Source organism: Hippoglossus stenolepis, chromosome 19 (assembly GCF_022539355.2).
Source record: "Hippoglossus stenolepis isolate QCI-W04-F060 chromosome 19, HSTE1.2, whole genome shotgun sequence".
NCBI classification, from domain to species: domain Eukaryota; kingdom Metazoa; phylum Chordata; class Actinopteri; order Pleuronectiformes; family Pleuronectidae; genus Hippoglossus; species Hippoglossus stenolepis.
In genome coordinates, this window is record NC_061501.1 from 11438069 (window position 1) to 11463499 (window position 25431).

Below are 25431 nucleotides of genomic sequence, written 5' to 3' on the forward strand. Positions count from 1 at the left end.
TCTATATAACATTATTAACATACAGAATAAAATGGATATACTAAGCTCCTCAAGTAATCGCATACTAATTGCAATCAGGATTTTGGCTTTCACAATTAATTCGATTTAGGTTGATGTAATGTTTTTATGTGTCAAATTCTCTGAGCAATCACAGGCATTTGCTCAGAAAACTTCCTGATTACCTGCTCAGGTTCTTTACAAACTGGTTGTGGCTGCGCAGGCAAAACAGCTCCTACCTCAATGGCAACCTGCATTTTCTTTTCATTTAAACATTTGCAATTTTAAAGCAACTTTTAGGTATAGATTTAAAGAGTGTAAAGTTTAACTAAATTATTCTCGGAGATTGTTCAAATGGGATTTGTGCAGGGTTTTAAAAAGTCTGAAATGTTATCATCTGAATCTTAAACCTTAAACAATCTTAAATACATTAAAATAGAAAGGACTAGGTCTTAAATCCATTAGAGTAGGTCTTAAGTCTTTGGAGGTTTTTTTTGTGGCATGTATACATTTATCTTAAGTTAAGGGGAATTGTGATTTTTCTTCATATCTGTCGCTCTTCTTCATAGGTCTTTCATTTCATTCATTACAGTCTTAAAAAACGTCTTTAACTTAACCTGCAGAAACCCTGTGAATGATTATAATAGTTATGATTTCTAGAAAATGAGCAAAATAACCAAGTCCTCTGTAAGCTGCTCCTCCTGCTGCTCCCTGGCCTGACATGACGGTGCAGGTGGATGGTCACTCATGAAGTCATGCCCCTCATGTTATGTGTATCATTAAGCCATTAGATGCTATCATCTCCTGTGAAAGAGTTTGTTTCCCTGGTGGACCGTCATTAGACAAAGTGTAAAGAGGGACATACATATTTATTGAGGCTGAGGTGACTCACTGTGACCTCAACAGTCCTTTCCCGAATGTATTTCTGTCTCACTGTATTTCCCATTTCCAGCCCGCACTTACGCCACCCTTCAGTAGCTTGCACACAACAGCCGCTTGTCTTCCCCTACACTGTGCGAGCTTGGGCGCCTTTGGAAGCAGGTTCTGTCCGTCCCTCGCCCTTTTCCGCCCTCCCCCACGTCATTCATCGTGGCCTGATCCAATCACTGATAACAAAGGAAGAGGAGAAAGATAAGGTCACTGCTGGGAGCTCCCTCAGGCCTCCCTCTGTTCACCACCTCACCGAGCTGTTTCACAAAAGACTAATCTTTGTTTTCCCCCTAACAATGTGTTGTTTCATGTCTATCACTGCTCCGCGTTCTAATGAGCTTTTAATAAAATATGTTGATGACTCACACTCCCATTATGTTTGTCTTTAAAGGTGGTACTTTTACAACAACTTCAGGATTGTATCCAGGAAACAACTCCCTGACGAACTCAACCGGCTTCAACAGCACACAACAGGTAGCTGTGAACTTCTCCCCCTCTGTTCCAGTTCTCTGATCTGGCATCAGTTTATATAAGTTTGAATTGCAGACTCCTCTCTTCCCCAGCCTGGAAACCTTTATGAAACATGCACACTCAATATGTTACATTTCATCCGTGACACATTCGAACATAAATCACTCAGGATGTCGGAGGCTTTATATGCAGAATCACCTATTGTGCCTTCTTCCCACACATATGCATTATGCCACAGAGGAAAAGAATACGAAAAAAAGAAAAAGATAGATCATGGTCCAGATGTAGGACAGAACAGACATGTGTTTGCATTTACGTTTTGGAATCTGCCCTGTAAAGTAGCAACACCGGCGCAGGGCATATCTCACATTACTCTGCCAAATCTCCTGCTTCTGCACCTCAACTCAGCTACCCTTTGTCTCTCTTTGCCCAAAATCTTCCATCACCAACACCATGTGCCTATCTTTCCTCCCATCTCTCTGCACCAGTGACAGCCACAACAGAGGGTTGTCCATTTGTCTGCCTGTTCTCATGAATGTGATATCTCAGCAACACCCGGAGGAATTTCTTCCAAGTTGGCACAAAACCTAGACTTAAAGTTGAATTGAATAGGTTTTGGGGGTTAAAGGTCAAGGTCGCTGTGACCTCACGTCTGCCCCGTTCCCTGTGAACGCGAATTATCAATTACATCTGGAGGGGAATTTAATTATGTCTCGAACAAATGTCTGCTTGGACTCCAAGATAAACTGATTAGAACTTGTTGGTCAAAGGTCAAGTTCACTCTGACTTAGAAAAATACAGGATTTTGGCCATAGCCCAATAATTAATATGCTAATTATTAAAAACAATACACCTAAAACCTTTTAAATAAATTCCTTCAAGGTCTTAACTACAGTTCGTCTGTCTATTTGTCCCATTGATGATGAAAATATAGTGGTAAAATCTCAATTAATACACTTAATCCTTTGACTGTTTAGCAGAGGCGTACAACTGCAAGGTAGTGATTCTACTTCTCCTCTTACCTTATCTTTGTCCAAATGTAACCCACCACTTCCCTTTCCCCTCTTTCTCCTCAGGAATACTCAAGTTATCCAGCCTTTGGCCAGGGCCAGTATGCCCAGTATTACAACAGTTCCCCCTACACTTCACCCTACATGACAAGTAACAACACCAGTCCCACCACACCCTCCACCACCACCACCTATACCCTCCAGGAGCCGCCCACTGGCATCACTAGCCAGGCGCTCACGGACAACTCTGTTGGTATCACAGACAACTCTGCAGGTAAGGATCAAACCAGGTCTTAACTAAAATATCTTAACTCAGAGGCAAAGACGATGCATAAAGAAGAAATGGTTTCATCATATAAAGCTCAGACTGAAAGCACTAAAGAATTTAGAATAATGCATCATCTAGCTCTATAGTACAGATTGTAGCTTTACAAGTCTCTCAAACATTCATGATTGATTTTAAAATTGTCATCAATCAACACCAAGTACACAGCACTTTAACTAAGCAGAGTTTCAGACACACACATCCAATTTAAATGCATTACATCTTTGCTTTTTCTCGTTGACATGTACTCTGTTACCTCTGGTTTCCTTAAATCATTATGGAGCACAATGGGTTTTATAATATACTCTGCGACTGATTTATGATGCATGTTACCTGTCAATCTGCCTAATCCCTAAATAATGTCCCAGGAAGCTGTCCGTCCTGCATCAAGACAAATAGTCACTCAAACATTTTATGCTAAAAGCAAAACAATCGCTCATCTTTGATTCGCTCTTTTCATGCTCTCCTCCTTCCTTCTTTCCTTCCTTCCAGGAGAGTACAGTACCATCCACAGTCCATCAACCCCCATTAAAGATTCAGATTCGGATCGATTGCGCCGGGCCTCGGATGGAAAGTCACGTGGCCGGGGGAGAAGGAACAACAACCCATCACCGCCGCCCGACTCTGACCTTGAGGTAGAGTGAGCCCGCTACCTTGGCGACAGACTGCCTCGCCCTGTCTGAGGCACGCGGACACTAATCCACTTACTATATGGCTGCCACACCAGCTTTAACACTTGATGGGCATGAGTACTTAAATATTTGATTCCCTAACAATCTCTGCATTACTAATGCATTGTGGAATATATGACATCACTAAACACTCATCTTATATAAAGTTCTCACGTATACCTCATGATTACATAATGAAGCATGTGAATAATTGAGTCAGCATTGAAGTGAATAATATATATTTCATAGTCATCAAAGATCGGACTCTAGCTGTGACTAACAATGGTTACGTCTGCACCATTAAACACTTTGATAGCGACCATATGTCAAAATAAACTCCTGGTAATTCAGGAGGCTCTTCATTAATATGATATGAATTTGAACAAGGTTAATAGCGCCCATTAAAGCGCTGACATCATGGCATGTTAACATATCTAGTTAATTAGTTTGTCACTATTGATTACTCTAATGTAAAGGGCAGGGGCTGGAAAGCGTGCGGTGGGCTGAGGGGAGGAGTGTTGTGGTGACCGACCCAAGCAAATGGATCTCGGTCCCAGTGGCACGCGAATACACGCTCCTGGCCTATTGACCAGGAGGATCACCTTGCAGTCCTACAGAGTGCACCATTGATTTTGCCTCTTTTCTCTCTGTTTTTCTTTGTTTCTTTCCCTCCACCTCCATCTCTCCAGCGAGTTTTCATCTGGGACCTGGATGAAACAATCATCGTTTTCCATTCCTTGCTTACGGGTTCTTACGCCAACAGATATGGACGGGTGAGTGACATCAGACTGTGGCAGTAGCGGTTCACGTTATCAGCAAAACACATAAATATTAAAAGGAAGAGAAAAACAGAGGATCACAACTGGGGGGAAATGGCCATTTGGAGGAGGATAGATTTCACTCTGCCAGTGTACAGATAATTATTTCTTTTTTTTAAATGGGTCCAATAAGGCTTGGCAAGTATTTGACTGCTCTCTGCAGCTGTTGGAGCTATGCGTGGCTGGTCGGGGCTCGGCTGTAGGGGCTCACAACAGTTGCACCCAGGATGTCTATTGACACATCTTAAGTGTTCCTTTCTCCTTCAGAAATGCCACATTGTTAGTTTAATTAAGTGCTTCTCAATCCATCGCTTTCAGGAAGGGGTCTCCCCTGAGACCCTGGCAGGAGAGGGGAGCCCACCAAATGTAATTTAGACAAACTCACTATACACACACACATACATACACACACACACACACATACATATATATATGTGTGTGTGTGTTTAATTGGAGGGTCATTCTCTGTCCCATGTCACTGTGTATGCTCATTAAACAAAGTTTGCTTCTCCAGGCTTTGCTATTTGTTGTTACATGTAAATTGCTTCTCTAAATTTAAACTTTCAAAACAAACAATTTGGGAAATACAGCAGAATCTTATTCTCATGGTTTTGTTGAGGTCATAAGTTCTCTATAGCTCACTAAGTGCTCTGATTTTCCCATTTCGATTTAGCCCACATGAGCTAAAAAAAAAAAAACACACTGTAGAATCTTGACATCAATTCTAGACAAATTCTGGTTTAATAATGACAAATGAAACAACATATTATTAGATTTTTGCCTAAATGTAGCATTTCTAATCACCAACAGTTGTTTTGTCTGTGCATGTGTCTGGTTGTGAAGCTGAAAATGATATATTGCTCCTCATATGTCAGACAGCTTAGTGTCTGCGGCCCATGCTCTGTGCCTTTGTTCTGGTATGAGGGGGTGTTTGATGGGGGCAGTGTTTTGTTTTTGGGGTGAAAGAGGGCTGCCCCGCGACCCTCCACTGTTTATTTACTTTATTCTCAGCCCTGCATGCTGGGTAAAGAGAGAGCTCAGGCTTAGGGAGCTGCGGCTCGGTGACGAGGGACTCTTCAACCACACACACATGCATATGAACACACACACACACTTGCATACACAGGGTCTCCAGTGTGCTCCTCTGAAACAGGAAACACTCCTGACTCCATAAGGGCTCATTCCATCAGAGCTCAGCTATAGGATGTGACAGCCGCTGGAGTCCCTCTCACTTCGCTTTCTCTTTTGTTCCCTGTTTTTCCTCCTCTGCTGCGGATTTCCGTCGCTTTTTCGCCGAAGTTTTCCCTCCTCTCCTGCCGGCATTATCCCAACAAAGCGATATAAGACATGCTTACTCACAGAGACCACAGAGCGCGCCACCTCAAAGCCTATCAGAAACCCAGATCTGTAAACTACCAATGCGTAAAGACCAACTTTCCCCCACTTCCACCCATTCAGCACCACCCCCCCACCTCTCCCTCTTCTCCTCCCTCCGGTCTGTCAGTCATGCCATCCCTATCTTAGCGGCATAAACAAAAAAGTTACTAAATATTTTTCCCTCCTTGCTGCTCCGAGCTCACTATAAATAGACGTGTATCTGAGTGAGTGCACATCAACACTTTCTCTCTCTCACTGTGACCTCCCGCCCTCCCTCCCTCCCGCTCTCTCTCTCTCTCTTTCCCTCATACACACATAAACACACTGCTGTTCTTATCAGCCCTTTTAATTGGCATCAAGGCAGCTCACCCCCATAAAGCTGATGGCTGAGGCCAGCTGTACCGATATTGGGCTGGACAGAGCAGGAGGTTAAAATGGGGTTGGGACGGTGGGGGTGTTATTGGTAGGGAGGTACTTGGCGCCCCTGCGGATGGCACTGACATCTCGGGACAGGTGGTGCCAGAGCAATGACAGCAGCAGCACTTTGGCCTTCTGGCCTGCTTGTATTCTTAACTCCCTCACTGACTGATTGTTTAGATTTAATTGGAAAGGATTCACTCGGGCGGGAGAAGTCCGCCTTTTTCCCACCAAAGCTTCCCCGAGAGCTTCCAAAGAGTTCGAGCAGAGGGAGCTGGCAGCCCGTTGATGTGGGCGGCTAATTATTTGTTATGAATTCTGACTGAAAGTTTGATTCGATCTGGGAGTTTAAGAGGCGCGAGAAAGCCTCCAGAAGTGGGGGATTGGGCTCTACTTGTGTGGTTTGCCCTCTGTCATTTTAGTGAAAACATAAGCATTGTGGGGTGTGACAGGTAATCAGCAGAAAGCTCAGGTGAGTCTTCAGGTGGTTTAGCTCTGTAATCCCTGCTCCTGGTGCTGCCTGGCCCGTCTTTAAAAGTAGCCTCACGCAGCTGCAGAAAATCCTCCTCCACAGCCGCCTATTGTCTGTCTTCATCCTTTGCTGAAGACAATTTGCTGATAAGAGATTTAAGATAAGAAAAAAATCAATTTGCACTTCTCTTCTGTTAAGTAATTAATTTTCATATATTCTATGTTGTGTTGTCCCTGAACTGAAACTTAATAATTGTGAGTTTTCTAAGGAAATGTGTTAATTTGCATCAATGACGTTTTGCCTGTTCATTATGTTTTTAAAGGGAAAAATCGCGCACACACACATTATCACAGGCTCATTAACTATTTACAGTGTAGTTGACTCCTCTCTGGGTGTCATTTTACAGACAGTGCGACCATATCAGCATTACAGCACGTGTCACGTTACTGACAGAGACCATGATTTAAGGAAACAAATTCCAATCAAAGGAAATATTACAGTGTTTATTTTATATTTCAATTATTTTAAATTTTCCTAAATTCAGTGTGACTGTTGATGATGTAAATACATTTTAGGCTGAGAAAGAATTGTATTTTATCAGCTACAGAGCAATCAAATGATGCACCAGCGCAAGTATGTGGAGAATGGGGGATTTACGACAGGGCTGTGACCCCGACTCTTCCCACTTGACCACCACTCCTGACAAGAGACATGTTTTTCACTGCGTTCATTCAAGTCTGTGGCATTTCTGATGACTATTTTGGTACCTTTCAGGGAGTCGTAAACAGGGGTTCAAACTTTCAAGTTGCAGCTAACATCTTGTTAAATAGAAATAGTCTGCAGAGGAATATTCAGGGGGGGAAAGAAACTGAATTTATTTCAATTTATTTTCTTTTTTTCTATTTTTCAGGACCCACCGACCTCTGTATCATTAGGCCTGAGGATGGAAGAAATGATCTTCAACTTGGCTGACACACACTTATTCTTTAACGACTTAGAGGTGGGTCTATGTGTTTTGTGTTGTGTTTTATTTATTCTGCAAAAATGCCTTCTTGTCACCTTTTGTGAATTGTAGTGTTATACATCCAAACAGGAGGGTTCATTAAGATTTTAGTAACATCAGCAACAGTTGTTTCATGGTGTGGAGCCTATCTCTCAGTTATCAGTCCCATAGTGGTGAAGTATTACCTCGGAGCCCAAGGGATACCATGAATTTTACATGTGCTGTCAGTCTCTGTCATTCCTGGGTCACCAGCCCTGCCCCCGCCTCCACCTCCTTCCCACTCCCATAGCGGCTAGCGCAATTTGTCAAGCTCTAGTGTTTCTGTGGCCACGCTGTCTGTGTGTCATGCTGTGTGCTTGGTGTCGCTGTCCACCTACACCACAGACCCGGTCGCACAGCATGAAATCCCCTGCCGTCTACCCTCCCACGCCTCTTTACCCCCCTGATTCATGTACGCCTAGTATAAAATCTGCCCCTGGGGCACAGGAATAGAGGGATCAAGGGTAGGGAGATGTGTGTGTGTGTGTGTGTGTGTGTGTGTGTGTGCATGTGATGGGGTGTCTGGGGAGCAGAGGGTCAGGGATGTCTATAGGCTCAGACTGTCTGTACAGAGAAGTGGGAGCCCCATTTGTTCGTATACATGAAATACACCCGCTACCCTCTGTCCAGATCGAGACGTAAAACCCAGCTAGCTCTCCGTGCTCATCACATTATAGCAATAAACAGAGCAATTCATCTTCAGGATATTTCTTTGTCAACACTTGCTCTGTCCAATTCTCTGTCTTACGATTTTCCTGAGTTTTTATTTCCTTGATTTTTGTCCCTGCTTCTTCCTCCCGGTCTCTTTTCTCCCAGTGAATCTGATCCCACTGACCCAGCGCTTTTCCTCAGTGTCCTGTTTTGGGTTGACCTCACAGTAGAGGAAATGTTTTGTTTGATACTTAAGTGTGAAGAGATCTGTGGCCGGTCTGCCAAGTCTCATTACTCACCACCATGTTCGGCTTTGTTACATGAAGCAAACCCCGAGGAGGAGGAGGAGGAAAAAACCGGGAGAGACACACAGAGAGAAAATGTTCATACTCCCCAGACAGACGTGTGACTGAGATTCCAAACGCAGTCATCGTGATCAAAGTTAATTGTCTGCAATTGGCTGGTTAAATATTTCCTTATGCCCTCGCCATGTAGAATCCAGTCCTAGCTGCACTTTATTTAATAGATGTGCCCCAATCATTTGAAAAAAGAAATGGCAGTTTGAGACAACACTTAAATGTGGTTTTGCTCAACATCTGTCCTGTGTTTTGATTTCTTTTCATGTGTGATGAAACCGTTCACAGATGAATTGGCCGCTCGGACTGCTTGTACAATTATTATTTTTTTAAATCTATTTTCTTCTGCTCTATCTCAGAAACCAAATTATTGCAGTTTGTTATGACACCTAAAAGCCTTCCTTCATTATAGTTTTCAGACATGAAAACCAGAGAATGTGCACAAAATTGGGTCTGGACATTCTTCGGATTTTGTCTTCCACATATGAGAAACGCAGCAGGAGATTATTCTAGTCAGACGCGTTCACAACGCCGGGAAAATGTCCACAACATCCAGGTGAAGTGTAGAGCATGCAGGAGGCAGGACATGATGTCTGCTGTGGAAATCAAGTGTTTTTCATTAATCACGAAAAAGCTCTAAAATCTTGTTGACTTTCCATGAAGACATTTCTGTCTGGCGCCTAATTTTCATCCTTAGATATTTGTTTTAATATTTTTTCTTACAGTTTTGCTTCCATCACGTGTTAGAAACATAGTCAACATGTCCTCTTGCTCGCTTTGAATATTCCAAATAATTTCCTGCTTTACTCTCACCTGGGTTCACGCTGACATTTTACCAGGAGGCTGGCAGGAAAAGTTTCAGTGCATGTCTGAAAGTGGCTTATGAGCGAAGTGTCTTTGAATAGTGCGACGTAAAGACTTCACTCTCTGCAGACACTGCTGTGATCGTTATTTACAGTGACACCAGAAGAGGGGTGACACTCTCTTGCAGGCGCACAGATCTCTCCTCTCTCGGCCCCGGTGCGAGCGTTAAGTGCCAGTCCTCAGCAACGCCTAACCAGTTGTGTTTCCTCTCGGCTGATTTACAGTCGTCCATCTAAGATAGAGCTAAATAGAGTCCAGCTATAAATACCGCACCCAGCAGCAGTTATGTATTTAAGCATGTGCAGAAATGCATATGGTCCATCTAATTTAGTCAAAGCCATAAAGGGAGACCCCAGAGGCTGTGCAGAAACACAGGTGCAGAGTTAGTGGCCCAACAGTGTGTGTGTGAGTGAGTGGTCCATCTGAGTCTTAACACTGCTGTCCTGCCAGGCCGTGCACAGGAACATTAAATGTGGACTCTGCTTCCTTAAATTGTTGCAGTATGTGCAGTTCATATTCATTTAAATGTTTGTTTTTAAGAGCCGTTGTTTCGGTTTTAACTCATAAGGGTTGTTTACAGCCGTATAAACAGCACAATTAAGCATAATATTGAGCTCCATCTGCCGAAGCTGCAGCAAACGCGCTCTAATGTCCTGTGTGTGTGTGTGTGTGTGTGTGTGTGTGTGTGTGTGTGTGTGTGTGTGTGTGTGTGTGTGTGTGTGTGTGTGTGTGTGTGTGTGTGTGTGTGTGTGTGTGTGTGTGTGTGAATGGAGGCTGAGTCGTGTTGATAGAGCTGGTGAGTGACGATTCAGAGGAAAGTCATAAAAAGAAAGAGGGCATGCCGAAGGGGTCAACAGGGATCAGTTTCACCCTTACGTCTCCCTCTTTCTCTCTCTCTTTTTCTCTCTCTCCGTCTCTCCGTCTCACTCCTCTAACCTTTTCCTGGATCAGTGCTCTCTTTTTTTTTTCACTCTTAGATAGTGGCTCTCAGAAATACTGCACCTCCCCCAAAAGATTTCCCCTCCCGATCGAGACACACACACACACAAATCTCTCCATCGATCGTCCCCGCACAAACCATTTGCCGCTCAGCTCTTTTAAAGGACGGGTGTAGGATTGTATGAACCACACAATCTGTTTTTATCATCAAAAAACTCTCACGCTGAAGGAAGTATTAGTAAAGTAATTCATAGCAATGTGATCCCCACTGATCTGATCTCCACTGTATTAATTGTCCTTGTAGAAGAAGCTGTATTTCAATAGCTACAGAGATAAACACATAATCTGAATAAATCTGATACAAAATCAATTTCTCATGTTGGTTAAATTAAAAGCAACATCATATTGGTTGAGTTATATCAGTCATTTCATAATTAACTATTTTATTTTTAGAATTACACTCTGTCAAAGGAAATAACCTTTTGATTTTCTTTTTCAAAACAATATAATTATAAGAGCATTTGTTGTTCATATATCTCATTTTTGAAATATAGTCGGTTTGCTTTATTGGATGTCGTTTTTATGGGACAGCTGAAGGGTGGGGGTGGAGATAATTGATGGTCTAAAGTGATGTGTGTAATGAAGCCCACTGAGGCTGAGCTCACTGGGAAGACTGACAGCTCTGCTGAGACTCAGGGTGTGAGTTTACTGTAGGTGCGCCGCTGCGGCCCAAACCCTAACACGGAGCAGTATGTGGGAACCAGAGGCCTCTGTCTCGTTGGCCCGAGCCCCCTGTGTTCCCCTTCTCAGTGGGGTACGGGGGCTGCCGTCTCCCCCCTCCCTGGGTGAGAAAACAACCCTCCCTGTCTGGAGGATAAAGGGCATGGGGGCAAACCACTCACAGGGAGAGTGAGGGGGAGAGGTCTCTAAAGGTGGGAACATTTTAAATTAGTCCACCGATGCCTCCACGCTGTGTGCACCACTCTCTCACACACACTGTGCAGCAAAGTCTTCATTTACACACGTACCGGCCAACGCAGACACACTTGTATGAAACTCACACACACACACACATACCTGCGGAACAACCCTGTGACACGGTGAGCCGACTGCCTTTTATAGCTCCCACCCCGCACTCGCTGGTTTAAAACCTCCTCTGTCACTCTCACCCAGGGGCTGCTTGTTAATGAGAGATGCTGTGAAACGCACGGTTACCTTTTCCTAGTGGCTGAAATGGCCCTCCAGAGCCTCTTAGCGTGGAGCGGTTCTGTTGGTTTTATGTCCCACAGTAGAGGGTCAGATCCTGTACTCGCCATTCCATGTGATTGGTGGGTTTATGGTGCGTTCCTTGATAGTTGACTTTTTGGGTGATTTTATTCCCAGTTAGAAGGAACTTAACGCTAACTGTGCCAGTCATATATGGAAAAAAAATCTTCCATTATAACAGAACAGTAACCCGTCAAGATCTTTACTGGGGAAAGCTATAAAACCAGAGATTAAGAGTTCATGTTCCTTCAGTTTAAAATCTGCCTCTGAAACCAAATTGCAACAGGAACCTCTGCCATTTTCATACATGCTCTGTTTTGTCAGATGTTCTTCTTTACGTCTGCACACATTGATGTGGGTATTTCACAATTTGCCTGGCCACTGATTCAGCAGTTCTGTCACGTCCTCGACAGAACTCCATCAAGACTTGAGGCGCGGCCGCTGCTGTGTTTTGGAAAGACTACAGAGAGAAAGTGGAGGTTTTAAAAGCCACTTTGTCAATCTTTGTTCCGCAGAGCTCCACCTCGCTCCCAGCCTCTACCCGCTATCCCAACATAGCCAACTCGTGTGCCAATAAGGGTTGAGGGTGCACGGAAAATATAACATTGCTGTCTGGTGACAAATTATGATATTTAAGATTTCTTGTCCCGATTTTAAATTGGAGACACGCGGCACCTGCCCAGCGTGGTCTGTGGAAGGAGAGAAACAACAGTCCACTTGGCAGGAATGAACTGCTCCTCTATTGATTTTGATTTGTTGCAAAGGGGAAACTTCTGAGATGAGTGAGATTTGATATTATATTTAATGGTGCACTCCTTTGAGGTGTGGTTTTGGAATTGCATTTCCAAAAATAGGAAATAATGAGAAGCAGCTCGTTCTTGCTGCCTACCTGTGGAGTGTTTTCCAGTCATTATAGCAGCACTTTGCAGACATTTTGTTTATAATTCAGTTCAGTGGGTTCTCGTGCTGCCTCTGGTTGACTTCTCAGAGTTGTGTGAATTTCTGTAAAAACCAGCATCTCTCTACCTGCGCTTTGTTTGGCGCCGCTGTTTGAATTCCGTGACTGTTCAAGCACAGATTGTGGATTGGAATGAAGTGGGTTCGAAGAACTCTTCCTTTGTTACCCACATCCTGTGTTCAACCCCCAGGTAATCACAGCCCCTCCTCTCCCACCCCCCCTACCCCAGACAAGGGTGCCTGTGGTGGGAACAGAGAAGGAAGTTGCTGGGGGTCACAGACCACGGAGAGGGGGGGGGGGATGACAGCCTTTGCCGGTGGAGTGGCAGTATTGAGAACCTGCGAACCATGGATGAGCCTTTTTCACATGGCATTAGCCTGTAGGGTCAGAAAGAATGCTGTGATGACGGCTGTTATCGCTCACGCCGGTTTTGACCACCCACCCCCACCCCAGCAGCTCACCTGAGAGAGAAGAAGAGAGAGAGGGGGGGGCGACCAGGGGTGGCTTGTATCTAAAGAGTGGACTCTGTCCGTACGGCAGTGACAGAGACCTCCACGGGAAACACAGGTCTAAAGGTTAGTTCCGATAGCGCGGTCCTTCCTGTGTTTTGGTAACATGCGTTACTGAGTTTTTTCTTCTATCTGGCTCTGAGTGCTGCAGTCACCACTCTGAGCTCTTTCCAGGGCTACAGGAAGACTCAGGCCGTCATTACTGATTGCTTAATGACAGATGCCAGGGGAACAAAGAGGGCTCTGATAACTTCCTCCCCAGTGAGAAGTTGTCTGCAGACTAGTGGCGAGACGGCGAAAGGAAGAGTGAATGATGTGGAGATGGACTCATCCTGAGGCAGAAGTCTCCTGGCTTCACATGTGCATTTTTTGCTATTCTCGTCTTTCCTGTGTAGATATATAAATAAACTGTTTGGTTGCTGGATGAATTCAGATTGAAGAGAAAAGAATGTGTCACAGATGAATTTAACAGAAAGACAGTGTTTGCATAAGGAGTAATTGCGATGGCTTCTGGTGGAGGGTCTTCACTCCTGAGTACAGTAGGAACATCTGGTGCGAGTTAGTGGTGATTGTAGGTTTTAGAGAGACCACTGTTTGCTCGGTGAGGGGAGAACGGGGGGGATCTGATGGAAAAGAGATGTTCAAAAGGTTCTAAGAAATTCTTCGATTCTCATTGCCCTCAGTGTGTCACCATCGTGAAGGCCTGTCATTGTATTGGTAATGTTGTACAAACAAAATAAAAGCAGCCTGTTATTTGATATTTTAAGCTTTTCATTCAGTCAGTTACAGGAACTTAAAGCACTTGTGAATTAGTTTTATTAAGTCCTGGGCGCCTATGAAACAGCCGTGAGAGCCACAAAACAACATACAATAATGTTTTTTGTCATTTTTTTATGCAACTTTTAGAATTTCGTATGATTTTATTAGAATTCATTAGCTGATTTCGAGCATCGGCTTCTCTTACGTCCTTAGAAGACACTAAAAACTAGAGTGGCACTCGTCAAAGAACATATCGCTGCCAAGGCCCAACAGTCCAATTAAATTCAATCAAACTGCACCAAATTGCACTCACTCTGAGATATCAGTTCCCGGAACATGTCCGATTTTTTTCATTTGTAAACATGAATTATTCTCTGAGAAATCAAATGTTGAAAAACTCTCCATCTCACAATTTCAAAGAAAGTGACGAATAAATCCTGGATCTGCCCCCTGATCCGCATCCGCAGCTGGATTTAATGGGTTTTTCCTTCCACAACATTCAATGGAAAACTGTTCAGTTGTTTTTTGCATAATCCTGCAAACAAACCAAGCAACTTATCCTTGTTGGCAGAGATAATAAAAACGTATTATGAAATATTAGCCTACTATATTCATAGTCATATAAACAATACAATAAAAACATCTACACATGCAGAAAATGAATGCATATATAAGAACGTTTCTACACATTTATAGTAATATGCAGGAAAGTCCTAAATCCATCTCTCTAACAATGGCGGCCTGCAATTGACACCTTCAGCGAGTCCCATCAGTTAGTAAAATTCTCCTCCCCATAACGATGCCTTCCATCCACCACTTTGACTATATGACTGTACTTAACGGACTTGAACCTGCCTGCACCGTCCATGGCTGTGTGGTGTTTACGAGACCTTCAGAAGTGGCTCCTAATGAGTATGTGTAAGGGTTACTGTACGACATTACCCGCTGCCACCTCCTCCATTAGTTCTCCCCCGTCCTCCCAGGGAGCCAGTGCAGAGGTTTACGCCAGCCCCAGCTGCGACCAGTAATTGTTGGAGTCTGTGCATTTTTTCCAAAGCCGTCCCCCTCCGTCTTTACACACACACACACACACATGCGCGGAGACGAACCCTCTGTCTGGTTTGCATTGTAACATCTACAGAATTGCACAAAATCAAAAAGGATTCAAAACCCTGAAGACCGTATTTTTCTTGGCCTCCTGGATTTTTAACACTTTGCAATTGTTGAGGTTTCGACGTGTTTATTAGCTCAAAGGATTTGGAAAAAGTCTATGAAAAATCATTCGTAAGCAGACGTCAGTTCTAATGGCCACAGCGAGGCCTAATTACTGAAATGTATTTGTGTATATCAGGTCATATTTGGAGTTTTGGCTCTGGCTCATGCACCACGCCCCATAATTAACTCGCTGAGTAATATTGTTCTCAGATAGCTGGTTTGATCTATGCTGCCTGTCAGACCCTGAAAGAAACACATTACATAGGAGGAATAAAATGAGGAGCTATTGTCATCCAATGAGGTGCCAGGACACAGTGTGTTGTTAGGCAATGATATGGCAAACGAGCGGGGCTGAATGAAAGTGCAGGAGGTGGCAGGAGCTTTGTGCTGATTGTGTCTGACTCACCAGCAGGTAATTACTTGATAATAGGAGCATTCCAGTCACTTGCACCAGAATGGGAGGTCTTTGAAATGCGGCTTTACGTGGTGCTTAACCCAGGGTGCTGTTTTTGTTTTCCTAAACAAACAGACATGCCTGCACTACTTAAGGAATTAGGCACATCAATACTCCTGGCTTGGGCTCCGCTCCGAGGAAAGGATCGGGGGATAATTTGCGCACGTAAATTATCCACAAGCTTGTTGCCAGTGGATCATCAAGCTGGGACAAATTGCCGCTTTCTTCGACTATTAAAGATTTGCTGGTGAGTGTCTGGAAACAGATTAGGCCGTCGGAACTGAGAGAGAGAGCCCCCGCCTGCACCTCGGCTTCAATTGGCAGTCCATCTTCTGGAACGCGGGGCTCAGAGTTTGCTCCATGTGAGGTCACTTTGGACTCTCTCTCCCCCAGCGTTTACCCGCTGCTCTCCTCCATATCCACCGCTCTCTACCCTCCCACCCCCTTATCGGGGTGCCGGAGCCCCGGAGAGGAGGGGAGAGGGGTCACGGGGTCAAAGTCTTTTCCTCTTTGGATCTCGGGGCTTGCTGGGAGAGGCTTGGCGAGAGAATGGCTGCATTAGAGCTGGGGTTGGGGGTCAAGATTTTAATTCTGTTAAAGAACAGCTGGTTTGAGTTTCTCCTCACGTCGCTCTCCCCTCCCTCTCCCCACAAATCCAGGGAGATGAAAAATTTGTTCAGAGGGGAACCAGTAAAATAAAAAAGGTTTACGGTCGAAAGCCCTTACCCTTACCCTGCTCTAGCATTAGAGAGGAATGCAATAACGTCAGCATTTGGCCTCAGTTAGATTGACTTAAAACAAGGAAGTCCTTTTCTGTGTTTGGGTGTCTTAACAGCCGGATGAAACTTAATTAAAAAGCTTACAAAATCAGGATTTTTCATACTCAAGAGCGGAGGAATTCTCTCGCTCAAGTTTCAATTATTATTTTCTCGCATAACTTTAAACAGGTGAGAGAAACCTCTTTTGCAGCGGGACGACCAATTTTGAAATCCTGTAGTTTTCCAGAGAAATTCTTTAGGTTACTTCGTAGAGAAATCAAATAGTCTCTCTGTTCTGGTTCTGTATTCGAGCTGACTGAACCAAACTGAAACGGTGGATGTCACATTCAGTTTGAAGCCTTTTTGCTCTGAACAGTCTTATTTCTTAACCTCCTGTCAGTAAAAATGTTTTGCAACCCTCAAGTTTAAGTTAAAAGCAGCTCATGTCGACTCTCTCTGCCCCGTCCCATGTGAAATGTGTTGATGTGAATGCCAAGGCAGGACTCCCTCACATTTCAAGCTTGCTGAGGGGGGGGCGGAGAGAGAGAGAGGAGCGGAGAGGAAGGGGGAGGCACTAGAGTGATCCTATAAATGGAAAACTAATAACAGATTTTTAGTCTGCCTTCTCCTTGCGCTCTTTTGCCGGCTGGCTGGCTGACTGGCCCCGGGGCTGTGTTGGTGTGTGGCGCAGCAGCAATCAGAGGTCATAATTTCATTGGCGGTTAGCATCAGGTTCAATTTTTCTAGTAGGTTACATTTACCAGAAAGTCTGGATTGTGTTACTGCGTACCGGTGGAATCAGCGCAGTGCAGAGCTGCAGAATCTCTCCACCTTTCCAAGAAGAGCCGGGCACCCCCCAGCCCGAAGGGGAAGATCTGCGTACATATGTTTGGAGATGCTCACATGCACAGGCTATTAGAGCCAAGTCTCTTTATACACAGTATTCCCCTGGCCTACATGCATCCCTCTACTGTATGTACTGTATATGTATATGTATATGTATGCTCCCAGATGAAGCAGTATGAATGGTACGACTGGTAAAACTTGCTGTATTGGGGATTTCATTGGTTATGTCTGTGGGTTTGCATATCTTTAGACCCCTCTAGTGGTAGAAGTCCATTCAGACTGATGATGAGATTAATTATTGTTTGAAAAGAGTCATATATGAGGGTGTAGGGGCAGAAAAATCTCTTCCTCTATCGAATCTATTTTAGCTGTTTCTTTACCAGTGATGTTGATGCTGCCGGAGCCCGCTCTGATTGGATCAGTGGGCCAATTCCCCTCGCATCATCGATTGGAGTAATATTGAAAAGTAGCTGAGGTAAAGTGCAAATAGATGAAAAATATGCTGAAGTACAGTAAATGTACTTTGTCACATCCCACCACTGAAAGGAAGAGAATGTCGAGGCGAAGGAGGATTAATACTGAGGTGTCCAGTCAGAGCACAGATTCCTGTATAACGTGGAACATATGGGAAGTGTCCTTTCCCAAAAAGAAGAATAAAATCTGTCTGAATTCTATTTCTTCACACCACTCACAGAGTATGTTTTGTGTTTTGTAGGAATGTGACCAGGTACATATTGACGATGTGTCGTCCGATGACAACGGCCAGGATCTAAGGTACAACGTTACTCCTCATGGCTTCTCGGTTCATTTATCAACATGAAAAGTGTCACATGCTCAGCCACCATTATGACGAAACAGCTCAAACTAACAGATTCTCTCTTTTTTTTCTTAAAATCAGTACGTATAACTTTGGCGCGGACGGTTTCCATGCAGCGGCGACCAGTGCCAACCTGTGTCTGGCCACGGGCGTGCGCGGAGGCGTGGACTGGATGAGAAAGCTGGCCTTCCGTTACAGACGAGTAAAAGAAATCTACACCACCTACAAAAATAACGTTGGAGGTAATCCCCGACGAGCAGCACCACTTTGCACAGATCTGTCGAGTAGAAATGAGGTTGCAGATGTACGTGCCCCCATTGCGTGGGCGTGTATGTGAGTGTGTGTGTGTGTGTGTGTGTGAGTGTGTGTGTGAGTGTGAGAGAGCCTTCGCGTGTGTGTTCTAAGAGCTCACATGCCACACTACTTGGTCAGGGTAGTTTTTTTTTTTAAATTTCAGTGGTATTTCAGAGGGGCCAGTCCAACCCAAACAATGTTACCCTGCGTTTCAGGTCTGCTGGGCCCGGCCAAAAGGGAAGCCTGGTTGCAATTGCGAGCAGAAATTGAAGCCTTGACGGACTCCTGGTTAACACTGGCACTGAAAGCACTAACATTAATCCACTCAAGGTAGGACTCCAGCAAGGAAAATTGTACCCAGTCCCACACCGCACATATATACACTCGCATGTGGTGTAAATAAGTCAAGTCCATACTCCCAGGCTATTAAAGAAAACACCAACGCTCCAAATTTGTCTCTCTTGACAGGCCTCGGCCTTTTGATTTAGAAAAATAAGTGCGCTAAGAGCGTCGACTTGAAAAGGAGCTGAGATCTAATCCTTCTTTTGAGGACATGTTTTACACAACTGATTCATGACTTTGTGTGTATTTCCAGCACCCTGTGTTTTTCTTTTGTCCTCCCTCCGAGTGATTTAAAACGACGTCATCCCCCTTTTTTTTTTCCTTCTCCTAATCCAGGTCAAACTGTGTGAATATCCTGGTGACCACCACGCAGCTCATCCCCGCCCTGGCTAAGGTCCTGCTCTATGGCTTGGGAATTGTCTTTCCTATCGAGAATATTTATAGTGCAACCAAAATAGGTAAATGATCCTGAAGTGTGTGTGATTTGAGTTATCGTCGTTACTGTATTTTGTGATGTTCCTCCTCCTGCCGCCAATCTTTCACTTTGGGGACGTGAGTGCTTATTATTTCAGCGACGTGAGCGTAAACAGTTAAGACACACACGCTACCTAAGTGACAGGGCTGAGGTGTGGACGGGGGCGGGACATTTAGTCATCGGAGAGGGTTGATGTTCTTCTACCAAGGAATCAGCCTAATCAGCCTGGGATTATTTTTCTGGAGCTGGGCCTGAGCTGGGCCTCCCCAGGCCTCTGCTGCTCAGTCTCTGCATATGAAACCACTTCTGCACATTTATGTCATTCCACAGCAACAGGCAACGGGACCCCCCCCCTCCCTCTCTTCCCCTTCTTCTCTTCCTCCTCCTTTCCTTCCCCCCTTTCCTCCGGTTCTTCCCCTTCTTCACTGTTTCAAATGCAAAGTAAACATCAAGCTTCACCCCCCCCCATGCCATTTTCGGGCCCATCAGCAGAGAGTTGGAGCAGAGTTCAGCTCAGGGTTCCTCGGAGCATTAAGCACACTGGCCCTCCAATAAGCAGACCCTGGAACATGCTGGTTCAGTCCATTCGTCCCATGTCTGAGGAGCAGAAGGGAGTGACTTAATGCTTTTCAAATTGTCTTTATCTGAAGCCTGATCTTATCACATCTCCTCTCTGAGCTCAAAGTGTTTACACTCGGCCCTGTTCTGTGCGTGTGGTGTTTTTAAAAGGGGGCTCTTGTCGCCCTGTGCCTCTGAATCAACTTGATGGTTCTTCAGCGCGAGTCTTTGCAAATGTATGTGTGTGTGTGTATACCTGTGTATCTGTTTGCCTCCATGCAACGCTCCGCTAACGTTCTCCTGTGCACTCCTCTGCAGGGAAGGAGAGCTGCTTCGAGAGGGTAATTCAAAGGTTCGGGAGGAAAGTTGTTTACATTGTCGTTGGAGATGGCGTGGAAGAGGAGCAAGGCTCGAAAAAGGTAAGAGCTCTCAGAATAACAGATACTGCTGTTGTGTCATCTGGGAGAAGCATTCATCAGACGTTTGCAGGGCTCGGAGAAAAGACAATGTTTGGACTCGTGATTGCTTTCCGTGAGGTCAGGAGTTCATTACAGAACACAAAACATACCTGCCACGTCTTTCCAAAGAAAGGAATCAGCGCTCCAGCTCCCCTCCTCCGCAGCCCTCCTTCACTTTTAATGCGTTTATCCTCTTATAGTGCATCGGAGTACAAGAGAGAAAGTCCGTGGTGTGTAATCAGGGCTCTTCCTCCGCCATCTCAGGTTTACAAAGCAGGGGACGGGAGAGATGGCATAATTATATATCCCTGCTTGGTGCCCTGAGCAGTGTGAATGCTGAGTGTGTAATGCTAGACAGGCCCTTTCAGGCCCGTTGAAGGCACATCGTAAACAGACTGCGCATAAAGGAGACTTAAATCATTGTTGACGAACACAGAATATTTACTGCAATGACAAGCTTGTTAGCACGAGACGGATGAAGAAAGGCTCCAAGCCGACATCTCCTGCAATCTCTCGGCGAACATGACGGTTGAATCTGATGACCTTTTTTTTTTTCACGTTTACCTGTTGGCTCTTGCTCCCCAATTTGTGTGTATTCAGCGTTTCTGCCAAGTTTTGGATGTAAACCAAAAGCCACACGCGGCAAAACATATTCATTAGCAAATTAATCCGCGGCCCAGGAGCATATTTCACTGACAGTTCTGGTGTCAGTGGGTGAAGATGCGGCGTATCCCTTTGAAAAGCCTCCAGCTCCTTTTTCACCTGTTTCTCAGTAAACAGCGGAGAGGAGCGTGAGGACAGATGAAGAGTGATTAGGCGCCGATTAGGCAGAAGTAGCCACCTTTACCCTGGATAAGTGTGAAAAGCAATAGCTCCGTATTATGGAAAGCGAACGTGACCTGGGAATATGGTCTTGAGGGATGATTGTGGAAAAAGATGCAAATATTTTTACTCGGTCTTGAGTTGTTCAAGTGTGACATTGATGGAAGGCTAAGGCAGTTTCCCCCATCTTGGTGTGAGAGCCCCGCGACACGCCATGCGGTAAAAGGTTTCTGTGTCAACATCAGAGAGGACGTGTAATAACACAACAATTTCACCCGTCAGGAGGCGCATATCAAACGTGACACTGCGTGGAACTACAAAAGCAAACGTCTAAAAAGTTCCCCTCGGCCCTCATTCCTTCACCTTAAGAGAAAAAAGACCCCTGAAACAATTCTCCCCTCAGTTATTACCATCGCCTGGGAGAGGAGGGCGGAGATAACATCTCCAGCTTTTAAACTTAAAAGCAAAGACAATTTACAAAACAAAAAGCAAAGAGCTTTTTAAGGGTCAGTGCAGGCTCTCCTAAGCGGAACATATGCCTGGGAGAGGCCATACCTTTGATAAGGGGAGGGTAATGGGCTCCACACACTGAGGAGCTGAGGACTCTACCTGACAAGCTCCTTTCATTCTGCACGACTCGGGTTTCTCCCCCTCGTCCTCTGCCTGGGAACAACAGCTCATTTGCACCGTCCTAAACACACACCGGCAGGCAGGAGGTGGACGGTGAAAAGACACTGTGGGGAGTTGGTTTCTGTCGAGGTGGAGGACGGCTCCCGGACGAGTGCGGTGGTTTAAAACTACACGCGGCTGCAGCAGAGAAATTAGTTAGAGGTACAGATGTGCTACTTGGCTGCAGAGACGCGTGCACGAGGGAGCATGAGCAGCAGTCGGGGGGTGTTACTGATGTGATTTCTTTTCCTGGTGAATCTGTCTCACTTTATTCAGTGAATGTAGTAGAACGTCTTCCCACCACTTTGTCAGTGTTCAGAAAGTCGATTACAAGTTAAGATTTTTATTTTGGGTGCGTGACATCAAGTGAAAAATGCTCATTAAACTTCCCCAATGTCCAATCGTTGTTTTTAGATTTTTTTGTTTTACATTTAAAATGATTTGTGAAGCTGGAACCTGAGAATTTGGGGGATTTGTCTTCGATAAATAACTACAATAATTAATTAAATTGCGTTGATCAACACAATTAAATGCTTCTGCACTAAAAATAAGCTAATATATATATTTTATTTGTAGATTTCTTTTTGGATTTTTTAAAATAAATCCGTGTATAACATGATGCTGTCTCCTTCCACAGCACAACATGCCCTTCTGGAGGATCTCCAGCCATTCAGACCTCATGGCCCTCCACCACGCTCTCGACCTGGAGTACTTGTAGCACCACACCACCACTGAACACCGTGCTCCACCTCACACCCCTGCAACCTTTCACCTTCGCCCTCCAGCCCCGTCAAACGCTTGCCGCAGACCCCACAGCCCAGAAAAATGAAAAAACGAAAGAAAAAAAAATAACCGCCCCCCTGCGCTGCCTGGCGTCCGTCTTCCACTTCACAGGAAGAAGAGAAGAGGAGGATGGAAAAAGAAAAAAGAAGGCTGAGCACACGGTTAATGTGCTGACATACGGTCACACTTCGTCTTAACCTGAACCTTTTTCCTTTTTTTTTTTTTTTTTAACTGGAAGCGAAGGAGAGAGGTGAATTTACGGCGCTGCAGCTGCTCGCCCTGGTTACTGTGAATTGGCGGCGTTCTGAAGCTGTCAAAGTGTTTTACGGCGCCCTGTTTGTGCCGGGACTCTGTCAGGGTTCACACCTGTGAGGAGAGCAGAGCTACTGACGGCCCCGCCTGCCTCGCCTCACCTCGCCACAGAACTCAGCTCCAGTAAACCACAGGCCCTCGACTACTGCTGGTGACAATTCTCCGTCCCTCTCGCCCCCTCCCTCTCTCTCCCACTGCTCTTCTTTCTCTTCCTTCTCTGTCCGTCTACTTTTACCCCCTGTCATGGGACGGACAGACAAAGCGACTGCTCCTCTGTTAACTGTCGGCCTGGGAGTCCTGTGCTTCTTATTTATGAACGGAGACTTTGTGCGTGGCGCCGCGCCACCGAGAAGGTACCTCGACGACAAAAGACTCGTGCCTTTTGCAAAGTACTATTGATTTCCACCGCAGCAAGAGGAAGACGTTTATGGAAGAAACAAAAAAAAAAAGGGGTTTTCTAATAATTTAAGAAAATTACAAAAAACTTTATTTACAATGCTGAGACAATCGTGTACAGAGGAAATCTTTTTTTTTGTGTGTGTAAGTTTGTAATCACTGGACTATTCCTTCCTATATTCATTTAGGTACGTGCTCTTGAAAGGCGGCAATGCTTCTTCATTGAAGTAAAAAAAAAAAGAATAAAGGCATCCCATCGCACACGCGCTTTGTGCGACGCCTGGAAGTGTTGATGTGTTCGAGTTTTGTTCAGTAAATGGGGATTTTGTGATAAATCGTTTTTGTCAAGACCAAAAGCATGGATGTCAAGTGTCAACGACCTTTCATCTGATTCTGTGATGTTTTCTCGTCCTTACAGGAAACTTCATTCATTTCTAAAGCGTAACAGGTCTCCTCGATTGCAAAAACCTTTCTAGACTCATTTCAAAGGGAAAGAAATATTTGTGTTCTTTGTTTTGTTTTTGTTTTTCGGAAAGGTAGCTCACAACTTGTTTCCTTACGGCATCTCACCAGCTTGCAGCCCTGACCCCATATATATATATATTTGAAGGCAAACTGAAATCTGATGAGGCTTTTTGGAAGTGGCATACGGCAGTTTCCTGCCTCCTATGAGCCATTTTAACAACAAATTTGAATAAATCTGATATTTAAAATAATAAAAAACGGCAGGCTTGAATAGGTTTTATTATCTTTTATACAGGCGCTATAAAAACTCTTGTACAGCGAGCGTAATTTTGTATGATGTAGTGTTTTTATTTCGACTTTGAAAATACATTCTGTGTCCCTGTTTTGAAGTAGCTGAACTACACGAAGCCCTTTCCATAGCGCTTCTACATCTGTGGATGGGGAAACCATAATTAACGTTTAGAGAAAAGCCACTAACTTCGAGGGGTTTGTGAACATACAGGACATGTGCTATCGACTGTGAATTTCTTAAGCAGAAACTCGACTCGTGTTTCTCATTTTTTCCTCCTTTGCACATGATCACTGCTGGCCTTTACATTTCAATTTGGATCCCTCTCTCCCTCCCCCCTAACATACCCCCACCCACCCCCACATCTACTCAAAACAACTTCTCCTCCCGCGCTGCGGGGTATCTACATGTTGCTGCTAGATCAAGGTAATGGTAGGTAAATAGAGGAAATGTTTTATAGATTCATACAGCACGCTTTTTTTTTTATTATGTTGCAATCATAAATGCAAACTGGAAATACTTTACACTACATGGGCCTCATTGTGAAACGCAAAAGATTGTTGTGTCTGCAAAATATGTGTACAGATGTTTTTGACATTATTATTTGATTGTGTTTAAATTAATAAAACTGATTTGTGAACTGTTAAATATTGTTTTCTGTTTGTTGAGTTGTTTTATTGAAAACTACATCTTATAAGGTAATTTAAAACAATAAAAGATACGATTGATTAGGGCCATGTTGAGCAAAAAAGAAAATTCGGAGATTTTGAGAATGAAGTTGTAATTGAGGAGAAACTCGTCATGCTACAAAGTTGTAATATTGAGAGAAAAAAGTCAGAATTTTACCAGAGGAACGGCGAAACTTTACAAGAAGAAAAATCATAATACGAGAATAAAGTCATAAACGAGAAGTAACTCACAACACTACAGGACTAAAGTTGTAATTTTACAAGAACAAAGTTTGGAATATTACAACTGTATTTTCTAAATCTCCGATTATTTTTTCTTCTTCTACATGGCCCTAATCCACCTCATAAATAGTCCCTTCACTTTTGTCTGTGTCCATATTTCTTCTCATATCTTTGTGTATTAATATGACTGGAATGACATTACAGACTGACACTGATGTCACAGGCCTCAGCCACTAATCCTACCAGGAAGCAAGTAGAAACTGGAGCTGGTGCGAGTCGAGACCAAACATCACACACCCACATGCTAATCACATCCTTTAAACCCACACAATAGCTGCTATGAAATACTTTTTCACATCAAGGCAATAAATAAAGTACACACATACTTATGTAATACTCTGAGTTTTGTTTGGAATCAATCATGCGACTTTTGGAATAACACAGGCTCTTTATATTTTTGTGGTTTCTATTATTTTAGATAGTTTTTTCCTAATTCCTGTGAGAAAAGTGCTGGATTTTCCCCGATAGCCTCAACAATGCATAACATGCGTCACACATTCTTGAGGCTCCTGAGGCCGAGCCAGTGCCCGGCCGAACGTTTCTGGCCTCATCGTGTACGTCTGCAGGAGCCGCCGTGCATAATTTACATATATCAATCCACTCCGAGTCACAGAGAAGCCGGGTTAGTCTAAATGACACATGAAAAATATTTATGAGGCTAATTTTATGAGGTGG

The 25431-nt window shown here is 44.3% G+C and overlaps 1 protein-coding gene across 15 annotated transcripts in view; it reads left to right on the forward strand.

The window, feature by feature from the left end:
* Positions 1–24438, forward strand: part of eya1 (EYA transcriptional coactivator and phosphatase 1) — a 65569-nt gene extending 41131 nt beyond the window's left edge. For all 15 annotated transcript variants that reach the window (XM_035142496.2, XM_035142503.2, XM_035142508.2 and 12 more), the window contains 11 exons: positions 1319–1401; positions 2475–2682; positions 3226–3368; positions 4094–4177; positions 7399–7488; positions 17821–17879; positions 18004–18164; positions 18432–18546; positions 18895–19016; positions 19910–20010; positions 22178–24438. In XM_035142496.2, coding sequence (XP_034998387.1) covers positions 1319–1401; positions 2475–2682; positions 3226–3368; positions 4094–4177; positions 7399–7488; positions 17821–17879; positions 18004–18164; positions 18432–18546; positions 18895–19016; positions 19910–20010; positions 22178–22258 — 1247 coding nt within the window. In that variant the 3' untranslated portion in view covers positions 22259–24438. The remainder of the gene's footprint in view (positions 1–1318; positions 1402–2474; positions 2683–3225; positions 3369–4093; positions 4178–7398; positions 7489–17820; positions 17880–18003; positions 18165–18431; positions 18547–18894; positions 19017–19909; positions 20011–22177) is intronic.
* Positions 24439–25431: the final 993 nt, after the last annotated feature.